Source organism: Mesoplodon mirus, assembly GCF_964341445.2.
Source record: "Mesoplodon mirus genome assembly, chromosome: 11".
NCBI lineage: Eukaryota > Metazoa > Chordata > Mammalia > Artiodactyla > Ziphiidae > Mesoplodon > Mesoplodon mirus.
The window spans coordinates 9,780,726-9,802,673 of NC_138987.1; the positions used below are offsets into that span (position 1 = coordinate 9,780,726).

At 39.4% G+C, this 21,948-nt stretch overlaps 1 protein-coding gene across 2 annotated transcripts in view; it reads left to right on the plus strand.

Moving 5' to 3' along the window:
* TMTC2 (transmembrane O-mannosyltransferase targeting cadherins 2) overlaps positions 1-21,948 on the plus strand; it is a 537,933-nt gene that overhangs the window by 452,584 nt on the left and 63,401 nt on the right. The window contains exon 14 of one of the 2 annotated variants that reach the window (XR_014295268.1): positions 4,163-4,309. Coding sequence is in view for 1 of the 2 variants with exons in the window: in XM_082635122.1 (XP_082491248.1) it covers positions 19,134-19,238 (105 nt within the window). In the remaining variant the exon portion in view is untranslated. Of the gene's footprint in view, positions 1-4,162; positions 4,310-19,133; positions 19,239-21,948 lie in introns of those variants that run through there. The other variant, XM_082635122.1, reaches the window with a different exon arrangement.

The following is a 21,948-nucleotide window of genomic DNA, read 5'->3' on the forward strand; positions in this document are numbered from 1 at the left end:
TGAGGCTGGATCTTGTCTTTCTGGTGGGCAGGTTCACGTCTGGTGGTGCGTTTTGGGGTGTCTGTGGCCTTATTATGATTTTAGGCAGCCGCTCTGCTAATGCATGGGGTTGTGTTCCTGTCTTGCTATTTGTTTGGCATAGGGTGTCTAGCACTGTAGCTTGCTGGTCATTGAGTGGAGCTGGGTCTTGGTGTTGAGATGGAGATCTCTGAGAGATTTTTGCCGTTTGATATTATGTGGAGCCGGGAGGTCTCTTGTGGACCAGTGTCCTGAACTTGGCTCTCCCCCTCAGAGGCACAGCCCTGACACATGGCTGGAACACCAAGAACCTGTCATCCACATGGCTCAGAATTAAAGGGACAAAAAAAAAGAAAGAAGGAAAACAGAAGATAAAATGAAATAAAATAAAATGAAATAAAACAAAGTAAAATTACATAAAATTGAAATTAAAATAATTTTTAAAAAAATTTTTTAAATAATAAAAAAAAAAGAAAGAAAGAAGAGAGCAACCAAACCAAAAAACAAATCCACTGGTGATAACAAGCACTAAAAATTATACTAAAAAATAAACCAAACAAAAACGGACAGGGCTTCCCTGGTGATGCAGTGGTTGAGAGTCCACCTGCCGATGCAGGGGACATGGGTTCGTTCCCTGGTCCAGGAAGATCCCACCTGCCACAGAGCGGCTGGGCCCGTGAGGCATGGCCGCTGAGCCTGCGCGTCCGGAGCCTGTGCTCCGCAACGGGAGAGGCCACAACAGTGAGAGGCCTGCGTACCGCGAAAAAAAAACAAAAAAAACAACAAAAAAAAAACGGACAGACAGAACCCTAGGACAAATGATAAAAGCAAAGCTATACAGACAAGATGACACACAGAAGCATACACATACACACTCACAAAAAGAGAAAAAGGGAAAAACATATATATCATTGCTCCCAAAGTCCACCTCCTCAATTTGGGATGATTCATTGTCTATTCAGGTATTCCACAGATGCAGGGTACATCAAGTTGATTGTGGAGATTTAATCTGCTGCTCGTGAGGCTGCTGGGAGAGATTTCCCTTTCTCTTCTTTGTTTGCACAGCTCCCGGGGTTCAGCTTTGGATTTGGACCCACCTCTACGTGTAGGTCTCCTGAGGGCCTCTGTGCTTCACTCAGACAGGACGGGGTTAAAAGAGCAGCTGATTCGGGGGCTCTGGCTCACTCAGGCCGGGGTGGAGGGAGGGGTACGGAGGCGGGGCGAGCCTGCGGTGGCAGAGGCCGGCGTGATGTTGCACCAGCCTGAGGTGCTCCATGCATTTTCCCAGGGAAGTTGTCCCTGGATTACGGGACCCTGGCTGTGGCGGGCTGCACAAGCTCCCGGGAGGGGAGGTGGGGATAGTGACCTGTCCTTGCATACAGGCTTCTTGGTGGCTGCAGCAGCAGCCTTAGCATCTCATGCCTGTCTCTGGGGTCCACGCTGTTAGCCGCAGCTCGCGCCTGTCTCTGGAACTCCTTTAAGCGGTGCTCTTAATCCCCTCTCCTCGCGCACCAGGAAACAAAGAGGGAAGAAAAAGTCTCTTGCTTCTTCGGCAGCTCCAGACTTTTTCCCGGACTCCCTCCCAGCTAGCTGTGGCGCACTAGCCCCCTTCAGGCTGTGGTCACGCCGCCAACCCCAGTCCTCTCCCTGGGATCCGACCTCTGAAGCCCGAGCCTCAGCTCCCAGCCCCCTCCCGCCCCGGCGGGTGAGCAGACAAGCCTCTCGGGCTGGTGAGTGCTGGTTGGCACCGATCCTCTGTGCGGGAATCTCTCCGCTTTGCCCTCTGCATCCCTGTTGCTGCGCTCTCCTCCGTGGCCCCGAAGCTTCCCTCTCCGCCACCCACAGTCTCCACCCACGAAGGGGCTGCCTAGTGTGTGGAAACCTTTCCTCCTTCACAGCTCCCTCCCACTGGTGCAGGTCCCATCCCTATTATTTTGCCTCTATTTTTCTTTTTTCTTTTGTCCTACCCAGGTACATGGGGAGTTTCTTGCCTTTTGGGAGGTCTGAGGTCTTCTGCCAGCGTTCAGTAGGTGTTCTGTAGGAGTTGTTCCATATGTAGATGTATATTTGATGTATTTGTGGGGAGGAAGGTGATCTCCACGTCTTACTCTTCCGCCATCTTGAAGCTCCTCTCTAATCTTTTATTATGTAGAAAAATTTAACTTTAGGGTCAATGCACCTTGAAACAGGAGGTTTTATGTAACATAGTTTCCAAAAGATAGGTATTTATGAGTTAATGAATCCCGAAACCAAGGTGGGTAAGACCAGTGTTTTTTCACTGAACTATAATAGATCAGAAAATAAGTAGGTTTTGTTTTGCAAGACCTTTGCTACAATTTGTGTGTGTGTGTGTGTGTGTGGACTAGGTTGCAATAATATGTATTTCTTATTTTAGGTATGTAACAAAATATTTTTTCCATCATAGTCTTCTTAGTCAACAAAACAAAACACAGTACAGTAACAAACAAAAAACAATAAGAACAACAAAAACAAAATAACTTCTTAGTCTTCTTTACACTGAGCTACACTATTTACTGACAACCTCTCCCCCCCTTATCACTGAAACCTCCAGAGATGTTATAGCAGAGAGTGACCCTGTAATTCAGGCAAATCCATTGGTATAAGAATTTCAGTGGGTCTGCATGTAATAACTGCCCAGTTTAGTTCTTAGCTATACCTATGTCTTCAGTAGGAATCAGGTAGTATTTTTCAGAGTTACTTTCTGACAATGAAATCTGGGAGGATTTCCATCTCCCAAGAGTTGAGCAATATTGGGTTACTTGTTAAACTTTTCCCATTAGCCTTGTGGTCTAGTTCTAAGCGAACAGTGCCTGAGTGATCATGATGATCTTGCTTTCATCACACTTCACCACATTTAATGCAGATTCCGGGGCCCAGCCGGGCTCTGAGGAGCCTTTGGAATCGGGTTGGAAATTGACCCTCCTGCCTGGGGGCCTCGGTGGTCAGGAAGCCCACCTCGGTCTCCAAGGCAGGCCGACAACAGCTTACTGCACTGGTGCTTCACCTGATTTTCTTATTCTTTCAGAGCAAACACCTTCTGTTCTTCTCCCTCTGCTTTCTGATTTGGTTTCACTCATCTGTGAGAGCTGTACAGGCTCTGGGGAATCCTAAGCTTTTTCAGTCCCTCGTGCCAATGTGCTGATACATTGTTGATTCTGCCTTGTTCCAGTCATTTCCAGTTCTTTAAACTACACTCCACATAACCTTCAAATCTTGCTACCAGAATCTTTTGATTCTGCATAAACATTCAGGGAAAATCTCTTTCTAAAGTTTACATATGCTTATAAATATAAGAACCTGCACATCTCTCCATCTTTTCTTAGGCTCTTTTGAATGAAGTGCAGTGTTCTTCTATAGACCTAGAGCTTTGGGGTATTAAGTTCTCATATAATTACAGCACTGAAATCCTCTAAACTCTTAGGCCATCTCTGTTACTTATCTACCTTTGAGGCTTGATATACAATATAATACCCAAAAGTATGTTCTAATCATGACTTGGAAGGCAGCATCCCATGCACGTGTGTATTTTCACATTTCAGTGTTTTAGGTGTGTGGCATACTAACTATAAATATGTTACATACCTAAAATAAATTTTTGCATGAGCCCCAGCATTTCTAGTTAGTCTACACCAGATAATAACAGCCCCAGCGACTTCAGTGTTAAAGATCACTAAATTATTCTACAAAATGAAAGATAAGAGACACCAAAGGGGAAGATTTTGAAATGGCAAAGAGACTAGTGGATTAGTGTTTTTAAAACTTACTTCATGATATACCCCACAGCTTCTCTTTCTGAGGGATCACTTTTGAGCAGCTGAAGCATAGCAAGGCTGTGAACCAGCGCAAACATGCCTGCCTCAGACCTACTAGTGTGTTAGCGCCTGCACCTATTGACTCAGGAGAGACAATGGTGTGCAATTATTTGTAACCCTGCCTTCAGTGACATCATGTTAGTGACAATATCAGTGTTGAACTTGGCTATGGTGGTAGTATTTACACCACAGAAATCGGCAAATGTATGTTACAAGTGAGTGCTTTTTTTCTTTTTTTTAATATACTTTGTTAACACATTTGCTGGCATACATCAGCTTATACCTGATCTTTCTTTGATTTTCTTTTCCAGGAAATGATATAATTTATTAAGACACATCATGTATGGAAAGGTTGGGTTAAACTGCAATTTTCAGTCTAGAATTTCACATGGATTCCCTTGGATTATTTTATTAGAGTAAGATTTTATAGCATGTGTTCACCTGCTTTTTCAATGGAAACGGCCAGTCCTGAATACTTCCTTAACTCTCTAACCTGTGAAAAACTGAAAGTGTGATTGAGGGGTGTTTTCTACTCTCTTATTTTACATTTGATGTGGTCTGTCATCACACCTCTTGTCAGTTCAGTATCCACTGACTTGCCCTTCACAGTCATTAGAGGGATGCAATGTTGTCTCAATTCTAAGTTGATAATTCAAATTGAGTTGTGGCTGTACTTGCATTTTAGGGTAAATATTCTTTTTTTTTTTTTTTTTTTTTTGCGGTACACGGGCCTCTCACTGCTGTGGCCTCTCCCGTTGCGGAGCACAGGCTCCAGACGCGCAGGCTCAGCGGCCATGGCTCATGGGCCCAGCCGCTCCGCGGCATGTGGGATCTTCCCGGACCGGGGCACGAACCCGTGTTCCCTGCATCGGCAGGCGGACTCTCAACCACTGCGCCACCAGGGAAGCCCAGGGTAAGTATTCTAGACAGAAACCCTCAAGGGTTAATCTGAATGTAATTGGACTGACTTGGAAACTTCTGCTCTTGCCCTGTGCTGCACTGAGACCAACTTGCACATCCAAGGAAACAAAGGAGAACATTAACATAAATTAAAACATTACACACGGGCTTCCCTGGTGGCGCAGTGGTTGAGAGTCCGCCTGCTGATGCAGGGGTGCAGGGGACACGGGTTCGTGCCCCGGTCCGGGAAGATCCCACATGCCGCGGAGCGGCTGGGCCCGTGAGCCATGGCCGCTGAGCCTGCACGTCCGGAGCCTGTGCTCTGCAACGGGAGAGGCCACAACAGTGAGAGGCCCGCGTACTGCCAAAAAAAAAAAACATTACACACATATACCTACTAAACCCTGAAAGCACAGATAACCAGTGTAGACCTTTATCAAAAGGTTTGAGATTAGATCAGTGGTTCTCAAGGGAGGGTGATTTTGCCCCCCAGGAGACATTTAGCAATGTCTAGAGACATTTTGGTTGTCACGATTAGGGGAAGAATGCTACTATCTCTAGGGGTGAGCGCCTGCTGCCCAAGTTAGTAGAATGCATAGGAATGTCCCCATAGTGAGGAGCTATCCAGTCCCAAATGCCAATATGCTCAGGCCAAGAAACCCTAGATTGGAGGGATATGGACCTTATAAAATCTATCACTTTATAAAACTTCCTTAAAAATCCATTTTGGAAATCCCCTGGTGGTCCAGTGGTTAGGACTTGGTCCTTTCACTGCCGGGGTCTGGGTTCAATCCCTGGTTGGGGAACTAAGATCCTGCAAGCCATACGACGTGGCCAGAAAAAAAAAAAAAAAAGAAAGAATCCATTTTAATTACCTCTGCTCTCTGTCCTTGGCAGCTGTCACATCTATTTCCAAAACTCCAGTCTTCTGGCTGACCCACCCTTCCTCTCATAAAATTCACACTTCCATTTCTTTGGAACAATTTAGCAATGGTTTATTTCTCTTCTTACCTCCTGTCTCCCCGTCATTTTCCAAAATTATCGTTACTTGTCACTCTACTCAGGAGGGCAAATGAGTTTCCCTAAGATCTATTCTCCTTAGAGAGGAAAAGAATTAGGAAGAGTTGTGAATCATAAACGTCATTTTCCTCTCTCATACACGGGAGAGCTAAGTTAACCTTAGAACGTATGAGTAATAACTCTTTAACTTTAAATTCACTTTTTCTATTTAAGTTTGTCATGTTTTCTACTTTGTTCTTCATTTGGGTAATTAAAAGGTAGTAACTCAGCAGGTGGATTTTTCCCAGCTGTCAGAATTCCTGCTAAAATATGGTTTAGAACACCTTGAATCAAAAATGACCTGACAATTAAAGTGGTCTTTTAAAGAACTGCACAATGAATGTGCGTCTTTGGAAAGTTTACTTTCCATCCATTACTATACTTTGAAGTAGAATTACTGATTGCTATTCAACAATATTTCATTACAGTTAATCGGCTTCCAACATTTGAAAATGATTTTCTCCCGCTGCTCCAGAAGTTACTACTAGTAGCCCCTAAATCACAGCCTTGATGGGAGAGCTTCACGTTCTTTCCTGATAACATTGTTTTTGCAATTCCAAATTTAACAAGGTGATTATATCCTTGAATTTTTGTACCTTGTGTATTTTTTTCGGAGGAGTGACAGGGTCATGCTAAAAGAATCCTATTTTTTAATTGGAATCTTGAATCTTCCTCCCTCCTAAAAGGTATTCCCCAATTTTACCATTCAAATGGTCTCTGGGAAAATCCATGCAGAGTTTTACAAGGGCTTTTATACATGACCACATGAGTGGATATAAAAGCACTTCAAAGATAAATTAGCTTCCTCCTAGACGACTTCATCCGCAACTCATGGAAATCAAATGCAGAGTTATGTACTCCGAAATCACTGGAGACTCTGGCATCTTCTAAGGGAAAATTAAGTAAGAAGACACTGGAAAAAAGGAGCAGTTACTATCCTTGTTAATAGCACAATCAGATTAAGCTATGGTTCTGACAGATTACTTTACTTTTTGGAACTTCTGTAAAGTTGGAATATAGCGTTTGCCATTACTCTCTCCCAGTGCTGTGTGGATGATTTGGGGGAGCTCATTATTCTCTTAATAAATATTTATTTAAAACCAAGCATGTAATAGACCTTACAGTAGATAAAACAGATGTGGTGATGAGCAAAGATGTCAAGGTCTTTGCTCTTTTGTAGCTTTTACTATCTAGCACTCTGCCATTGAAAGAGCAGTGCATACTATAACATTGACATCCACCAGAAGCTTGTTAAAAATCCAGAATCTCAGGCCCTCCTCAAGCCTACTGAATCAGAATCTATATTTCAACAAGATCCCTAGGTGATTCATATGTACGTTAAAGTTTGATGAACATTGATCTAGCAGATATTACAAAAACTAATTCTAAAGTTAGGAAAGTGCTATGCAAATATTTTCAAAAGGCCAGTTACTCCTAAAACTAAATACAAACTGTATTAAACTTTTTTTTTTTTTTTTTTTTTGTGGTACGCGGGCCTGTCAATGTTGTGGCCTCTCCCGTTGCAGAGCACAGGCTCCGGATGCGCAGGCTCAGCGGCCATGGCTCATGGGCCCAGGTGCTCCGCGGCATGTGGGATCTTCCCAGACTGGGGCACGAACCCGTGTCCCCTGCATCAGCAGGTGGACTCTCAACCACTGTGCCACCAGGGAAGCCCTGTATTAAAATTTCAAAGAAATATATGCACATGTGCTTACTTGTCAGATACTTTCTGTTAAAATTATAGATGAAAGATAAATTGTAATTATTATTTATATTATTATTACACCTTTTAGTACCAAAGGAGTTCAAGAAAAATGTCAGAAAAAATAAATGAGATTTCCGAAGGAAAATATCCATTGAAGTTCACATATAAGAAAATAAGAAGGATGGATCTTCTGGTTCAAATCAGTTGAGCCATGGAATCATCCTTAGGTTATTCTTGGAAAACAGTATTTCATAGTACTTGCTCTTTGTGGAATCATAAGGAAAAAAACATAAAAGAAAAAATGTCTTTTCTTTTGGGAAAGAAAGTACATTTAAGGCAGAGAATAAGAAACAGAGGGATGAGTAAGGAAATAACAGAGTTGGCATGAGACAAGAAATGAGTCTGAAAGGAAAAGAATCAGTTAGAAAGTAATTAGTGTGTCTGTAGACATCAAAAAGAAGAGTAGAATATATTTCAAGGCTTGATATTCCTGAACAATCAGAACAGCCTCAAACTACTGTCAGTAATTTAGCAGAGACATTATGTCAAGAACAAAATCCACATCCACAACCTCATACTCAACCTAATTGTATGCAATTGCTTATGACAAGTCCTTGCTGGAATCCTCTTATCATGGCAAACATCCTCAGTGTTCTAAACAGTGTCATGAAGGAAGAAAAAAATGTCCGAGACTGGGGCACAGATTTTCTGTGGAAACAAGAAAAAAATTGAATGGCTCTACAAGAAACTGTTGTCCACGTGCAAAGATGGTTGTAAATTTTTTAGATACTATGCATACAAAATACACACATTCAAGCATTGTTTCCTAAAAGGTATATAAATAAGTAGACAAAAGTGACTTTTTTAAAATTACAGAGCAGTCAATTTCAGTTTAAGGATTGAGAAGATTCCAGAACTAACCCTCCTATTACTGATTTTTTTTTTTTTTTTTTTTTTTTGCGGTACGCGGGCCTCTCACTGCTGTCGCCTCTCCTGTTGCGGAGCACAGGCTCCGGACGCGCAGGCTCAGGGGCCATGGCTCACAGGCCTAGCCGCCCCGCGGCATGTGGGATCTTCCCGGACTGGGGCACAAACCCACGTCCCCTGCATCGGCAGGTGGACTCTCAACCACTGTGCCACCAGGTAAGCTCCCTATTACTGATTTTAAGCTTGCTAGAAGAACACAGTACTGGAACACAGCCAAAGGATTGTGCCAACAGTGTAGGATTAAACACTTGCCAAATTCTGCTACTCAGGCAGTACACTATTCATTGATGGAGTGCTTAATAACAGAAGAGAATTGAATCCAGTTCTCCTGTCCTTGGGAGGTATTTACAGTATGATACCAATAGAGCTTCAGTCCATTTATTCACCAAATATTAATTAGGCCACTAATATATACTAGTCATAGTGATTTGAGGAATTTTATAATCAAATTGAAAGTATGAAAATGATAGTAGCAACTGAATGAATGTGAATCATCCATGTAGAAACTAACCCCAGACTTATTTTAGTTCTATAACTGGTCTCTGTAATATCTCCATCAATAATGTTATTGCCTAGACGTCACCAGTGGAGTGGAGAAACCAGTTAATTGTAAGTCTATTGCATGGCTGGAGTGTTGTATATACAACACTGACATGGAGTGTGGAGGTGAGAACAATCTCAAATAGGGAAGGCAACAAGTGATTTAATAATATGGACCTTCAAACATTTGGGGGTCAACTGTAACAATAGTCATTACTGTTAATTCATAGAACAATGCAAACTGCAAACTCTGACCCCAGAAAAAAGTGATAAGGTAAAAAAAAATAAATAAAAGCATTGCACACTATATTCCCTTTAACATACAGCTTGCCACACTTATTGTAGGGTAACTTCCTATTTTGTTATTCATCTTCTCAATCATAAGCTCCCTGAAAGCAGGGATTGTATTTATATTGGTTGCCATTCTATTCGTAGCAAGTAATATAATGCTTGACATTTATTCATTCTAAACCTTTAGTAAGCATATGTTATGTGACATCATTGTCCTAGCTGTTACCCGAAAACTGGGCTCGCTTCTTGAGGAGTGTCAAACCAGTAGGCACAACCAAACCAAAAATAGGGAGAAGGAAGGACTTATTATTACTTGCAGCAAGTAAGGAGAACACTTCCCAAAGCAGTGTCTCCCCAAACAGCGAAATTGGAGAAGTTTTAAGCTAAGGGTACATGCATACTTATGACGGGGCCTGAGCAGAGGAAAATTCAGCATAGAATTGAGGCAAAGGTTGACAGTGTCCGAGCTTTAGTTTATTGAAGTCAGGGGAGTCAGAAAATAGACTTTATTTTTTAGAGCAGGTTTAAGTTCACAGAAAAATTGGGCAGAGAGTACCGAGTTCCCATGTACCCCCTGCCCCAGCATATGCACAGCATCCCTCATTATCAACATCTTGAACCAGAGTGGTACATTTGTTACAATCCATGAACAATCTATATTGTTCATACTCACCCAAAGTTCATAGTTTACATTAGGGTTTGCTCTTGATGGTGTTCATTCTATGTGTTTTGGCGAATGTGTAATGACAGGTATCCAGCCTAATATCATACAGAAAAAAGTAGTCTCACTGCCTTAAAAATCTTCTGTGCTCTGACTATTCATTCCTCTCTCTCTCACAACCCCTAGAACCACTTTTTTTTTTTTTTTTTTTACTGTATCCATAGTTTTGCCTTTTTCAGATGTCATATGGTTGAAATCGTACAGCATGTAGCCTTTTCAGATTGGCTTCTTTCACTTAGTAGTTGGCATGTAAAATTTCTCCATGTCTTTTCATGGTTTGATAGCTCATTTCTTTTTAGTGTTGAATAATATTCTATTGTCCATAACATAATATTCTATTCTATAATATATATAATATATATAATATATATATAATATATATAATAATTATTTATATATATATATATATATATATATTCTATTGTCCATTCACCTACTGAAGGACATCTTGGTTACTTCCAAGTTTTGGCAATTATGAATAAAGCTGCTATAAATATCAGTGTGCAAGTTTTTGTGTGGACATAGTTTTCAACTCATTTGGCTAAATACCAAAGAGACTGATTGCTGTATTGTATGGTAAGATGTTTAGCTTTTGTAAGAAAGTTCCAAACCCTCTTCTAAAGTGGCTGTATCATTTTCCATTCCAGTTCCTATTGATCCATATCCTCATCAGTTGTTCGTGTTGTCAGTGTTTTGGATTTTGGCCATTCTAATACATATATAATGGTATCTAATTGCTTTAATTTTAACTTCCCTGATGACATATGATGTAGAGCATCTTTTCGAATGCTTATTTGCCTCTATATATCTTCTTCAGTGAGGTGTCTGCTAGTCTTTGTCCCATTTTTTAGACAGGATGTTTGTTTTCTTATTCTTGAGTTTTGGGATCCTTTATATATTTTGCATAACAGTCCTTTATCAGATATATCTTTTGCAAGTTTTTTTTTTCCAGTCTATGGCTTATCTGCTCATTATGTTGACAGTGTCTTTTGGAGAGCAGAAGTTTTAAATTGTAATGAAGTCCAGCTTATCAATTATTTCTTCCATTGATCACAACTTTGGTGTTGTATCTAAAAGTCATTGTCATACTCAAAGTCATCTAGATTTTCTCCTACATTATCTTCTAGGGGGTCTTATAGTTTTGTGTTTTACATTAGGTCAGTGGCCCATTTTCAGTTAATTTTTGAGAAGGGTATAAGGTCTGTGTCTGAATTCACTTTTTTGCAATATGGATGTCCAGTTGTTCTAGCACTATTTGTTGAAGATACTATCTTTGCTCCATTATATTGCCTTTGCTTCTTCGTCAGAGACCAGTTAACTATATGTGGATCTATTTCTGAGATTTCTATTCTGTTCCATTGATCTATTTTTCTGTTCTTTCATAAATACCACACTGTCCTGATTACTGTAGATTTATTGTAAGTCTTGAAGTCTGGTAGTGTCAGTGCTCGAGTTTATTCTCCATTCATATTGTGTTGGCTACTTAGGTGTTTTACTCTCCATATGAACTTCAAAATCAGTTTGTCAATATCCACAAAATAACTTACTGAGGTTTTGATTGGGATTACATTGAATTTATAGATCAAGTTGGGAAGAACTGACATGTTAACAGTACTGAGTTTGCTATACATGAGTGTGGAATATCTCTCCATTTATTTAATTCTTTGAGGTTTTTTTTTTTTTTTTTTTTAGCAGAGCTTGATTGTTTTTCACATATATATCTTATCCATATTTTGTTAGATCCAACAGCATTTTTTAAAATTAAGTCATTCAATTATTTCTAAAAATTTAAAAACTATCTACCTTTCCAGCTAGACTGTTAACTGCATGAGATCAAACCAGTGACTGCATTGTTTAATACTATATCTCTAGTGACACACAATAGACACCTAAGATAAGAAGTATTTATTAAATAAATGAAATAATGAATACCATATATGCTGAAATATGTAGTAAATACTAGAGTTTTCTCCCCAACATCCTTACCCCAAATGAATAGGCTAGCCACATGGTATTAAATTACCTCTTGTCAGTGACTTGTTCCAAAAAGAATATGGCCATTCTGTCTCATGAAATGTTAGAAGTTCTGGAGGATTCTAGGGAAACTATTTCTTACTCTTAAAAGAGCCTTCTTTGTAGGCATGTTGCTGGATCTGGATCCAGCATCTGGAAATTATGCAGCCACCTTACTATGAGCCCTAACATGAAGACAACATGAAGGATGGAACTACAGAAAGGTTGAGAAAAAGATAAATCCCAAACTGAGCCTTGAAAAATGTAATTGTGCTGTTGAGTCAACCAATCTGGAGTCTGCTTCTCCTCTGGATGCCATGTTATGTGAGATAGTCAATATTCTAGTTGTTTAAGCTAATTTTAGTCTCTAGATTATCAGAAAAGGTTGGACATTTAAAAGTTATTTTAGGGCTTCCCTGGTGGCACAGTGGTTGAGAATCTGCCTGCTAATGCAGGGGACATGGGTTCGAGCCCTGGTCTGGGAGGATCCCACATGCTACGGAGCAACTAGGCCTGTGAGCCACAACTACTGAGCCTGCGTGTCTGGAGCCTGTGCTCCGCAACAAGAGAGGCCGTGACAGTGAGAGGCCCTCGCACTGCAATGAAGAGTGGCCCCCACTTGCCACAACTAGAGAAAGCCCTTGCACAGAAATGAAGACCCAACACAGCAAAAATAAATAAATAAATAAATAAATAAATAAATAAACTCCTACCCCCAACATCTTCTTAAAAAAAAAAAAAAGTTATTTTAGTTTGAAATGTACCTATTTGAGGTCTACTTAAGCTAAAAGCAAATATCCCCAATTGTATAGAAGCATAAAGATTCTGACACTTCCTTGTTGACACTATTTGACATATTCACCTTCTTCCCACATCCACTTCCAAGAATATATGTGCTTTAGTTCTGCCCTAGGTCATCTTTGTACGTATCTCACTGGATTCTACTAGGTAATTAAGTAGGTATTTTTGTTTATCCAAGTGTAATGTTTATATATATATATATATATATATATATATATATATATATATATTTTAATCCAGGATATAATACTCATCACCACCTTAAATTATTGAGGCATAAAAATAATGACCTAAAATTCAACCTTCATAAAAAACGTATCTTTATAGGGTAAACATCTCCTCACATAGCCTTGTCTTTTTTACTTTTAATTACCAAATCCTCTGCACACACACAACCCACCATAATCTCTCTCTTTCATAAAAACTCTTTTAAACTCCAACAGTTATCTTTGTGCTGCCTGTATAACTTTAAAATGAAGGGAATTTGAACTGGTAAGTGGATTAAAAGGTTAATTGCCTAATCTTAGTTTCATTCCTGAAAAGACTATGTTGACCTATTCAAGTTTCCTGTCTGGAAGCTAGGAATCTTTTGAAACATACTTAAATGAATCAGTCTTATATCAAAGGTTAACTACTTTTATGTAATTATTCTAGTTTCTTGGCAACTGGTATTTTTCTTGTTATACTATTATGTTTGGAAAACTATGATCTCTAACCTTTGTTTCTATTAAATATTTTGAGAAAATGTTTTGGAAAATGTCATAAATATTTGAATAAACCTTGTATATTTCCTTTTTTTCAAGATGCTTGCACTCTGAAAATAAATGAAAATATCTGAAAAATTAAAGCCATTTCAGAAATTATTCTATTTCTATTTTTATTAAATATTTAGGATAACAAAGTGGCCCTTCAAAGGTGTTAGAAAAATATTTCATTTGGAATAGCTTGCATAAGCTATGAAATATGCCAGTATAGTTCTCAAAAATGCTGGTGAAAAATCGCAGTTATTCTCAGCATACCATTAACATTTAAGCATCTCACATTCAGTAGTGGGAATTTGAAATGTTTCATGTCTTAAATTTCCCCAATGTGTTATTAGCTTGAATGTTCACACTTTGCTTACATGAAAAAAGTAAAGCTAGTATTGATTTTTTGGGGCTCAGTTCCTTGAGTTTCATCCTAAATGATCATACTTTCATTTTTACACGTTTGATATCTTTGATTTGGATTCAAGGATATTTAAAATATACTGTTTCTTAGTGATATTAAAGTACCATGCTGAAAGTACCATGACATTTAAGATTTTGGCTATTGATTCCACCCCTGTATAATTTTTAGGAACTTATAAAAGTAGAGAAAAACCTGAGGCAGGGCTGTCAGAGTTAATATCCTCATTAAATTAGTTTTTTCTTTTACCAGTTCAAAAGACAAGGTCCTTAGTTAATGCATTTTAACTCTTCTTTTCTTTCTAAAATAATCTTCATTTAGAAAGAGACCTAAGTCAATGTTTAGACATTTCCATGAAGGAAAAGTAATGGAAAAAGCACTAAATGGGATTGTCAGCAAGGGAAGAAGAAAGCCACAGTGATACAGCCTGAAGGCATAAAGGCAGGGAAAAGTGAAATAATAAGAGAGAAAAGATAAACATACAGAATCAGAGAATACCTAGATAGCACAAAGAAAAATGCCTGTGTTTTTGATGTAGGAAGTTTGCTAAGCCAGGGTAGAATTCATCAGCAGATGAGGTGATGATTAAAGAGAAGCAAACAGGGTTGACTGAGTTAGGCTGGGAATAGTCATTACCTCATGAGAACATTTATGTGGCTTGTCTCTAAAGGCCAATAAACTAACACATGACCTGGCTGCCATGGAGCATGGAGCATAATGGGTCAATACATCACAACAAGTCTAAGTAGAGAATTGTTTCATTTCCGGTATCTTTGGTCTTCTAAAAAAATCCGAAATATATAAAAATACAAGAGAGTATATTAAGAGTGCAAAGCAATGTTTCTCAAACCTAGTTATGTATTAGAATCACTTGGAAAGCATTCGAACACAGACACCTCAGGATAAATCAATCGGTGCCAGGGCATCAGTTTTTGGGTTTTGTTCTTGGTTTTTTAACCTCTTTAGATGAGTCCAAAGTGCAGTCTGGATTGAGAGCCACTAGCAAAAAGAATGACAATAGATTAATACTCACATATACATCATAAGCTTAAGAACTATAACATCACCAATTCCTTTGAAGGCCTCTGTGTTTCTCTAACAGAATTACCGCCACTGCTCACCCCACATGTAAAAAAGCATACATATCCTACACTTTGTATTAATCATGCCTTGCTTTTCTCTCATGTATCCCCAAATATTTTAATTTTTAGCTTTCTGGCCTTAGAAGTTTTTATAAATGGAGTTATACTAAATATACTCTTCTACATAAAGTATTTCAACGATTTACATTTCCTAGATGAATCTATTTGATGCACGTAGTTACCGTTCATTCATTTTCACTGTTGAATGGTATTCTGTTGTATCAACATAAACCATTTTACTGTAATATCTTGTGGTATCTTCTTAATATTGTCTGTAAACCTGGCCTATGCTTTTTCTTGTCAATTGATCATTAAGGAAATCTTATAAGGCTGTAAGTGTGGGTTAAGGCAGAAGGGGCAATGCAGCAGGATTAGTTGCTGCAGACATCTGAGCCATCTGGTCATTCAACTTACTTGTGCCTTTGAAGACTTGCTTTAGCTTGACATCTTTTATACCCTTTCCACTTGGTTTTGAATTGCTGATTTGCATGACTGAAGTAAAACTTGCTAAATCAGTTAAAAAAAAACAGTCCATGACATGTTTCAAGGTGTCTGGATGCTCTCTGGTGGGATATTCAGTCTTTTCCAGGACCTAGGAGCAAGCAGAGTTGTTGTTTGCAGAAGAGGATATGGTTTTACTTCTATTGCTTGGGGGTTTGCAATGCGATTCTCCTATTTGGGTTGGCTAAAGGCTCTGTACAGAGCCCTCCTTGGCCTGGACAGTTTAAATATCATTGGACTTGCTGGGTCATAAAATCCAATTGCTAAACACATTTCACTATGGTCAGACTTAATGTAGAGTCTTCTTTTGCTTCAAGCCCTGTAACTCTCAGACTTATGGTTACTTGTTTAATGGATCAGAACAGAACACTCAGATGTGACGTTTGCCTTCAAAATCCAAAAATGCCTAGTAAACATTATGACTCCACTTCAGTGCTAAGTGGAGCTGGGTATAACAACTTTTCTTAAAGGGAATTTCCTAGCACTTTGTAGATCATTGAACCTCTAGAAATTTGACTAAGATGCTGGGCCTCAGAAATGGTATAGAGTTTATTTCCTTCTGGTACTGATAATCTCCCAAGGTGCTAGCTGTATCCTACTCAGCAGATCCAATTGGCATGATGGCCACCACGTAGTGAACCAGGGTGGGATGAGAAAGTGAACAAGTTCGCTGTGGGTTGATTATGGTAGAGAATATGAAAATTGAAATAGCTTTGAGGCAATGCAGTGAAGATGCACTAGGCCTATGACTGGGGTAGGCTATTTGGATGTCCTCCCCTCCACACTGCTGACCCCCAGCCCACGCTGAATATTCCAGGAATTCTCTTCTTCCTGTAAGATTTCTCTAGCACCCTGCACCAAGGAAGCTTAACATCAAGTTCATTTTAAAGGAGAAAATCTTAAAGGAATCTGTTATTGGTTACAATGCATATATTGAAAGGGACATTCAGGGCTAAGAGGCAATACATGGAAAACTGACACAGTAGGCATTAAACAGCAAAATCGACAAAAAAAACTTGATGCCAGCCAACCTCCGTCACCCACCATTCTGCTACTAGCACAGTGGGCTCAGACATGACATAGCAATGGTGGCTAGGATGGGGTTTGCATGGGCTCCCATTCACCAAGGGTGCCACTGGTGAATGAATGTTTTACCTGCCAGCAAGAGACCATTGTTGTACCTCAGTCTGGCCCCATCCCTGGAGGAGACCAAAGAGTTAATTGGTAGGAAATTGAGTACACCAGATTCCTTACATCTTGGAAGTCAGTGATTTGTCTTGACAGTGATTTGTCTGGAACTGACGTGTATTCCATACTCCTGTTTGCTTAACTTGCCTGCAGAGAGCCTTAGGCAGCACCCCTCTATGAGGGTTTATAGTTGTTTGATTCACTGAGAAGATATGTGATATAACGTGCCTCATACTAAGAACCCCTCTAAAGCAGAGGAGTTGTAGCTGTGAGCACATGACTTGATATCCACTGGTCCAGTCACCTACCAAACCACCCAGAAATGTTTGGCCTGCTATAGCAATGGAATGGATTTTAAGGGTACGACCTGAGTACTGCCTGGAAGATGGTATTCTACAAGGATTGGGCCCCATCCTCCAGGACACAGCAGACACCCTAACTAGCAACCATGAGAAGATGCTCTGTCCTGAGTAGTTAGAATGCAAGGAACTGGAACCAAGAACTGGAAACAGGAGTGGCCCCACTTACCATCACTCTCGATGATCTACTTGGGGATTTTATATTAACTGAACCCCCAATTCTAAGTTTATAGAAAGCCTGGTTCCCAGGGAAGGAATGCTTCCATCAGGGGACACAGATTCCTAAGAACTTTTATTCCATGGTTGCTATCTAATCACTTTGTGTTTCTCATTCCAAGAGACCAGCAGACAAGAAGTGGCTATATTGGCAAGGGTAATTGACTCTAATCCTTAGGCGAAGTTAGAGCTTCTGTTACACGATGAAGGTGGAAGAGACTATATTTACCACCCAAATGGTCTAGGTGTGTGTCCTTTGTCATTTCTTTGCCCAATGTTGATGGTGAATGGATGAGGGCAGCAGCCATGGCTAGAGAGAGGCTTAGTGAACAGATGCTCAGAATAAGTTGGTCACCCCACACATAAAGCACCTAAACCAGTAGATGGGGTGGCCAAGAGTGAATCTGGAGTGGTCAGTAGAGTAGAGAGACAATGAATGTCAATTATATCTCCAAGAACTGTTGCAATCGTGAGGGCTGTAATATGTCCACTAACTTTGTCCTTGCAAATTTACACAGGAAAAGAGATAAACCAGAATCCTGGAGTTGTTTCCAGGGAGGTGAACTTATATGAAGCAAGTAGCTCCAAGCGTGGGCAATCCTGGAGGCTATGGGGAACCAGCTTCTGGTGAATCCACATGCCTCTCTCATTCCCCCAGCCGCTAGGAATGTTGACTTCTGACAACTCACAGCTGAGGCCCTGCTCAGCATGGCTGGCAGCCAAAGAGAGCAGCTTCGCCCAAGTTTATGGCTCTTTCGCAGAGGAGACTGCATTCAGTGACAGGTGCAACATGGAGGTTAAAATGCCCAGCTTCCTTGCCTCAATTTGGGACATCTCTGAAGGGCCATCCCAGTTCCAAAACCTCTACAGGATTGACTAAGGCCTCTCCTGCAAGTGAATTTCAGTTCAATTTCTCCCTCCGCTCAATCATGCTTAGCTTCCTGACAATGTTTTTCTGGAGAGCTCTCACTATTAAATGTCCTGAATGCAAATCTTTTCATCAAAGTCCTTTCTCTGGGGTACCTGAACAAAGACAATGTCCCACAATCTTTTACATTTTTATATGTGTGTGCTTTCTCATACCTTTTTTTTTTCCTTCAGTTTTTTAAACACTAATTTCTTGTTCACTAGCACCTAGTTCTAGTCACTGTTTTCAGCTGCGTTCAGTCTGCTGTTCAACTCATTAATTACTTAGCTTCAGATATTTTCTTTCTTTCATTTATGGAATGTTCGTTTCATTCTCTTTTATAGATTTTAATTCTCTTTTAAATTCTCCACCGTTTGATCTACTTTGCCTCTCTTTTTCTCTGTTGTTTTTTTTAACATGAACCACAGGTTTCTGAAAGGGCTTGTTTGCTAACTCCAGTATCTGGCTCATCTCTCCTCTTCTTTGCTCATGAGAGTTGGGTCATAGTTTCTCATCATCACACTTGTAGTAATTTCTTGATGTATGTTGGACATTGTGCTATAACGCTTGAGGCTCTACATTATGTTATCTTCCTTTTTTGGTAAATAGAGTGAGGCTTGGAGCACCTGAATCCTATCAGACGTTAATTAAAGTTGGGGGCTGGGTTTCTGTTTTATATAAACCCAGCCTACTTCTGCTTTACGCCAGCTCATCTTGTTTGCTGTGCTCCGTCTCTGCCTGCGCAGGGTTTTGATTCTAAGTCGGTACGTCTCTGTCTCCTCCAGTTTGGAAGACTGCAGAAAATTCAACTATATGTCCTTCAGAGATCTCAACCCAGCTCTTCAGTCTTCCAGCTTACCTTGCTTCAAACTACGGCCAATTCCTTGAAGGTAAGACTAGTAGTATATTTGAGTTAGGTTATTTCCACAAGACTTCCGGAGATTTCACTTTGCCTTCAGGAAGCTTTTGGCCTAGTTCTCAGCTTCCTGTATAGCACCAAAACTTAGCAAATGTTCTGTGAGGACGAGGAGTTGCGAGTTTGAAAACCCCCAGGTTTCCAATTTGTTCCACTACTCCTGCAGAATCGCTAAAATTTTTGCTAGTTTCTCTTTTCTGTAGCCAAGGACCTGACTGATCAAGCCAGAGCCTCCACAGGCACCCAGAGTTAGAAAATGCCTGCAGGAGAAAGAAAGAAAAATCCTTGCTCACAAAAAAGAGTTTTTCCTCTTTCTGGAATTTTAGTTTGTTGCTTCTAAAGTTCTCTGATGCTTTTAAAATATGATATTTATAACTTATCTGGTTTTGTGCAGTTTTGCAGCAAAAGTGCTTTCTTGTCCTGACATATTTTAAAACAGAACTCTTGTCATTAGTTCTTAACTACATCAGTTAAACATTGTTAATATTATGGTTTGGTAAAATCAAGCTTTCAATGATTTATTTGAATTGAATTTATTTAGTACAACTTAGCTTTTCTTCTGGGTCAGTTTCTTCTTGAAGTACTTTCTTTAGAAGTTCCTTTAAGGAGTGTTTGTTGGTGGTAATATTCTTAGTAAATGTTTGCATAGAAATGTCTTTAATTCATCACAATTCTTGAAATATGGTTAAATTGGGTATACACTGAATTTTCTCTCTTGAAGATTTAATCCAACTCTCTCTTGCCTTCCATTGTTAAGAAATATATTGTTGGTGAAATGTAAGCTCTTTGTAAGTTGTTGTTTTTCTGATGGGCTTTAAAATCTTCTTTTTAAAATCTTCTTTTTACGTTTTGGTGTTTTTCAGTTTCCTTGGATGGCTCTGACTATAGATTTCTTTCTTTTATTGTGCTTAGGATGTATTTTGCTTCCTGAATCTAGAATAGGAGTCTTTTATCAACTCTGGAAAATTTTATTATGTCTGAATATTCCTCTGCCCTTTCTCTCTAGGCTTCCTAGAAGTCCAATGAAATGTTTATTATATTGCTTCACTATGTGTTCTAAATCTTCTACTCTCATCTGTATTTTGCATCGTTTCCCCCAGGTTTCATGAGGAATAATATCTTCTGACCTACCCACCAGCTTACTAGTTCTTTGTATAACTCCGTCTATTCTGCTGTTAAATTGATTCAAAGAGATTTCAATCTCCAGAGTTTGTTTGATTCTATTTCCAATCGCTAGGGTCAACTTTTATAAACATATTTTAGAACACATGACTATCTTATTTTCTTAACCCTTCTTTTATATTTTATATTTTTTTTCTGTGCTACATTCTAAATATTATTTTTATATCTTTTCAATTCATTTATTCTCCAGAATTTAATTAGTGTCTAATCTGGAGTTTCTAAATTCAATTATTACATTTTTATTTCTAGAAATTACATTTGGTTCTTTCCAAATCTGCATGGTACATCTCGAAACTCTGTTACTGTTTAATTACAATTTTAATGTAGCATTTAATATAGTATTTTATTAATAGAAACATATTATCCCTGTGATAATTCTAATAATTGTTGCTTTTGCATTTCTACTTCTGCAGTTTATTTTTTCTGCTCTCTCTCTTGTGCATGGCGGCTTGTCTCCTTCTGTGTTTTATTATTTTTATTTGTAAAATAATCCTGGAATTGTATCTTTGAGAATATTTGATCCTAGATTTAAAGTTTGTTTGCAGAGAGAGAATTTGTATTTCATCTGCAACGTACCTGGGGGCTCTAATAATTTGAGGCCACTCTAATTTTTGTTTGGACTCTTTTTTTTTTTTCCCCCCAACACAACTGTGAGTATTAATTTCAGCATCCTATTGAGAGCAGGTATTCCAATTATTTCTCTCTGTGGAGCAAGTTTTTTTTTTTCCTGGTTCAATTATTTTAATAATCAAAATTAGTAGACTAAATGTAGTTGAAAGTAAGCTCCCAAATTTCAATGGCTTTAAGAGAATGAAGGTTTATTTCCTCATGCCAAGTCTGATGTGGAGTGGGCTGTCCTCTCACATTTTTAAACTGTACTATGTGGAATACATTACCTCTAGAGGGCCAGGTCTGGAAATAGAGGACATCATTTCCACCCACATCCTACTGGCCAGAATGCTGTCACACAGTCCCCAAAAAACTGCAAGGGAGGGTGGAAAATGGGCCTTCCTCTGTGCCCAGGAAGAGAAAGGATTATGATCAACATATAATACTGTTTCTGTCACATCCAGCAAAGTTGAATGCTTTTCTGGTGTCCAGCATTAGGTGGAGGTCTCCATTCTGACTTCCCAACTTTCAGGGGACCTAAACTTTATTTTTAATGCTCGCCTAAGTCAGGCTTATGGTCAGTTAAAATCAAATCCTTGGGAATGCCATTTCTAGTGCTTCAGGGCTTTATGTGTTTGTACTTTGTTGACAATTCTGGCTTCAGAGAATTGCCCTTATTCTGCCAGCTCATCAGTGAATATTTTTAAGGGTTTTTGGCTTGTTTGCTTTTTAATTGGGGTATAGTTGCTTTACAATGTTGTGTTAGTTTCTGCTGTACAACGAAGTGAATCCGCTATATGTATACATATATCCCCTCCCTCTGACACCTCCCTCCCCACTGCCCCGTCCCACCCGTCTAGGTCACCACATGTGCACTCTTCTTAGGTATTGTG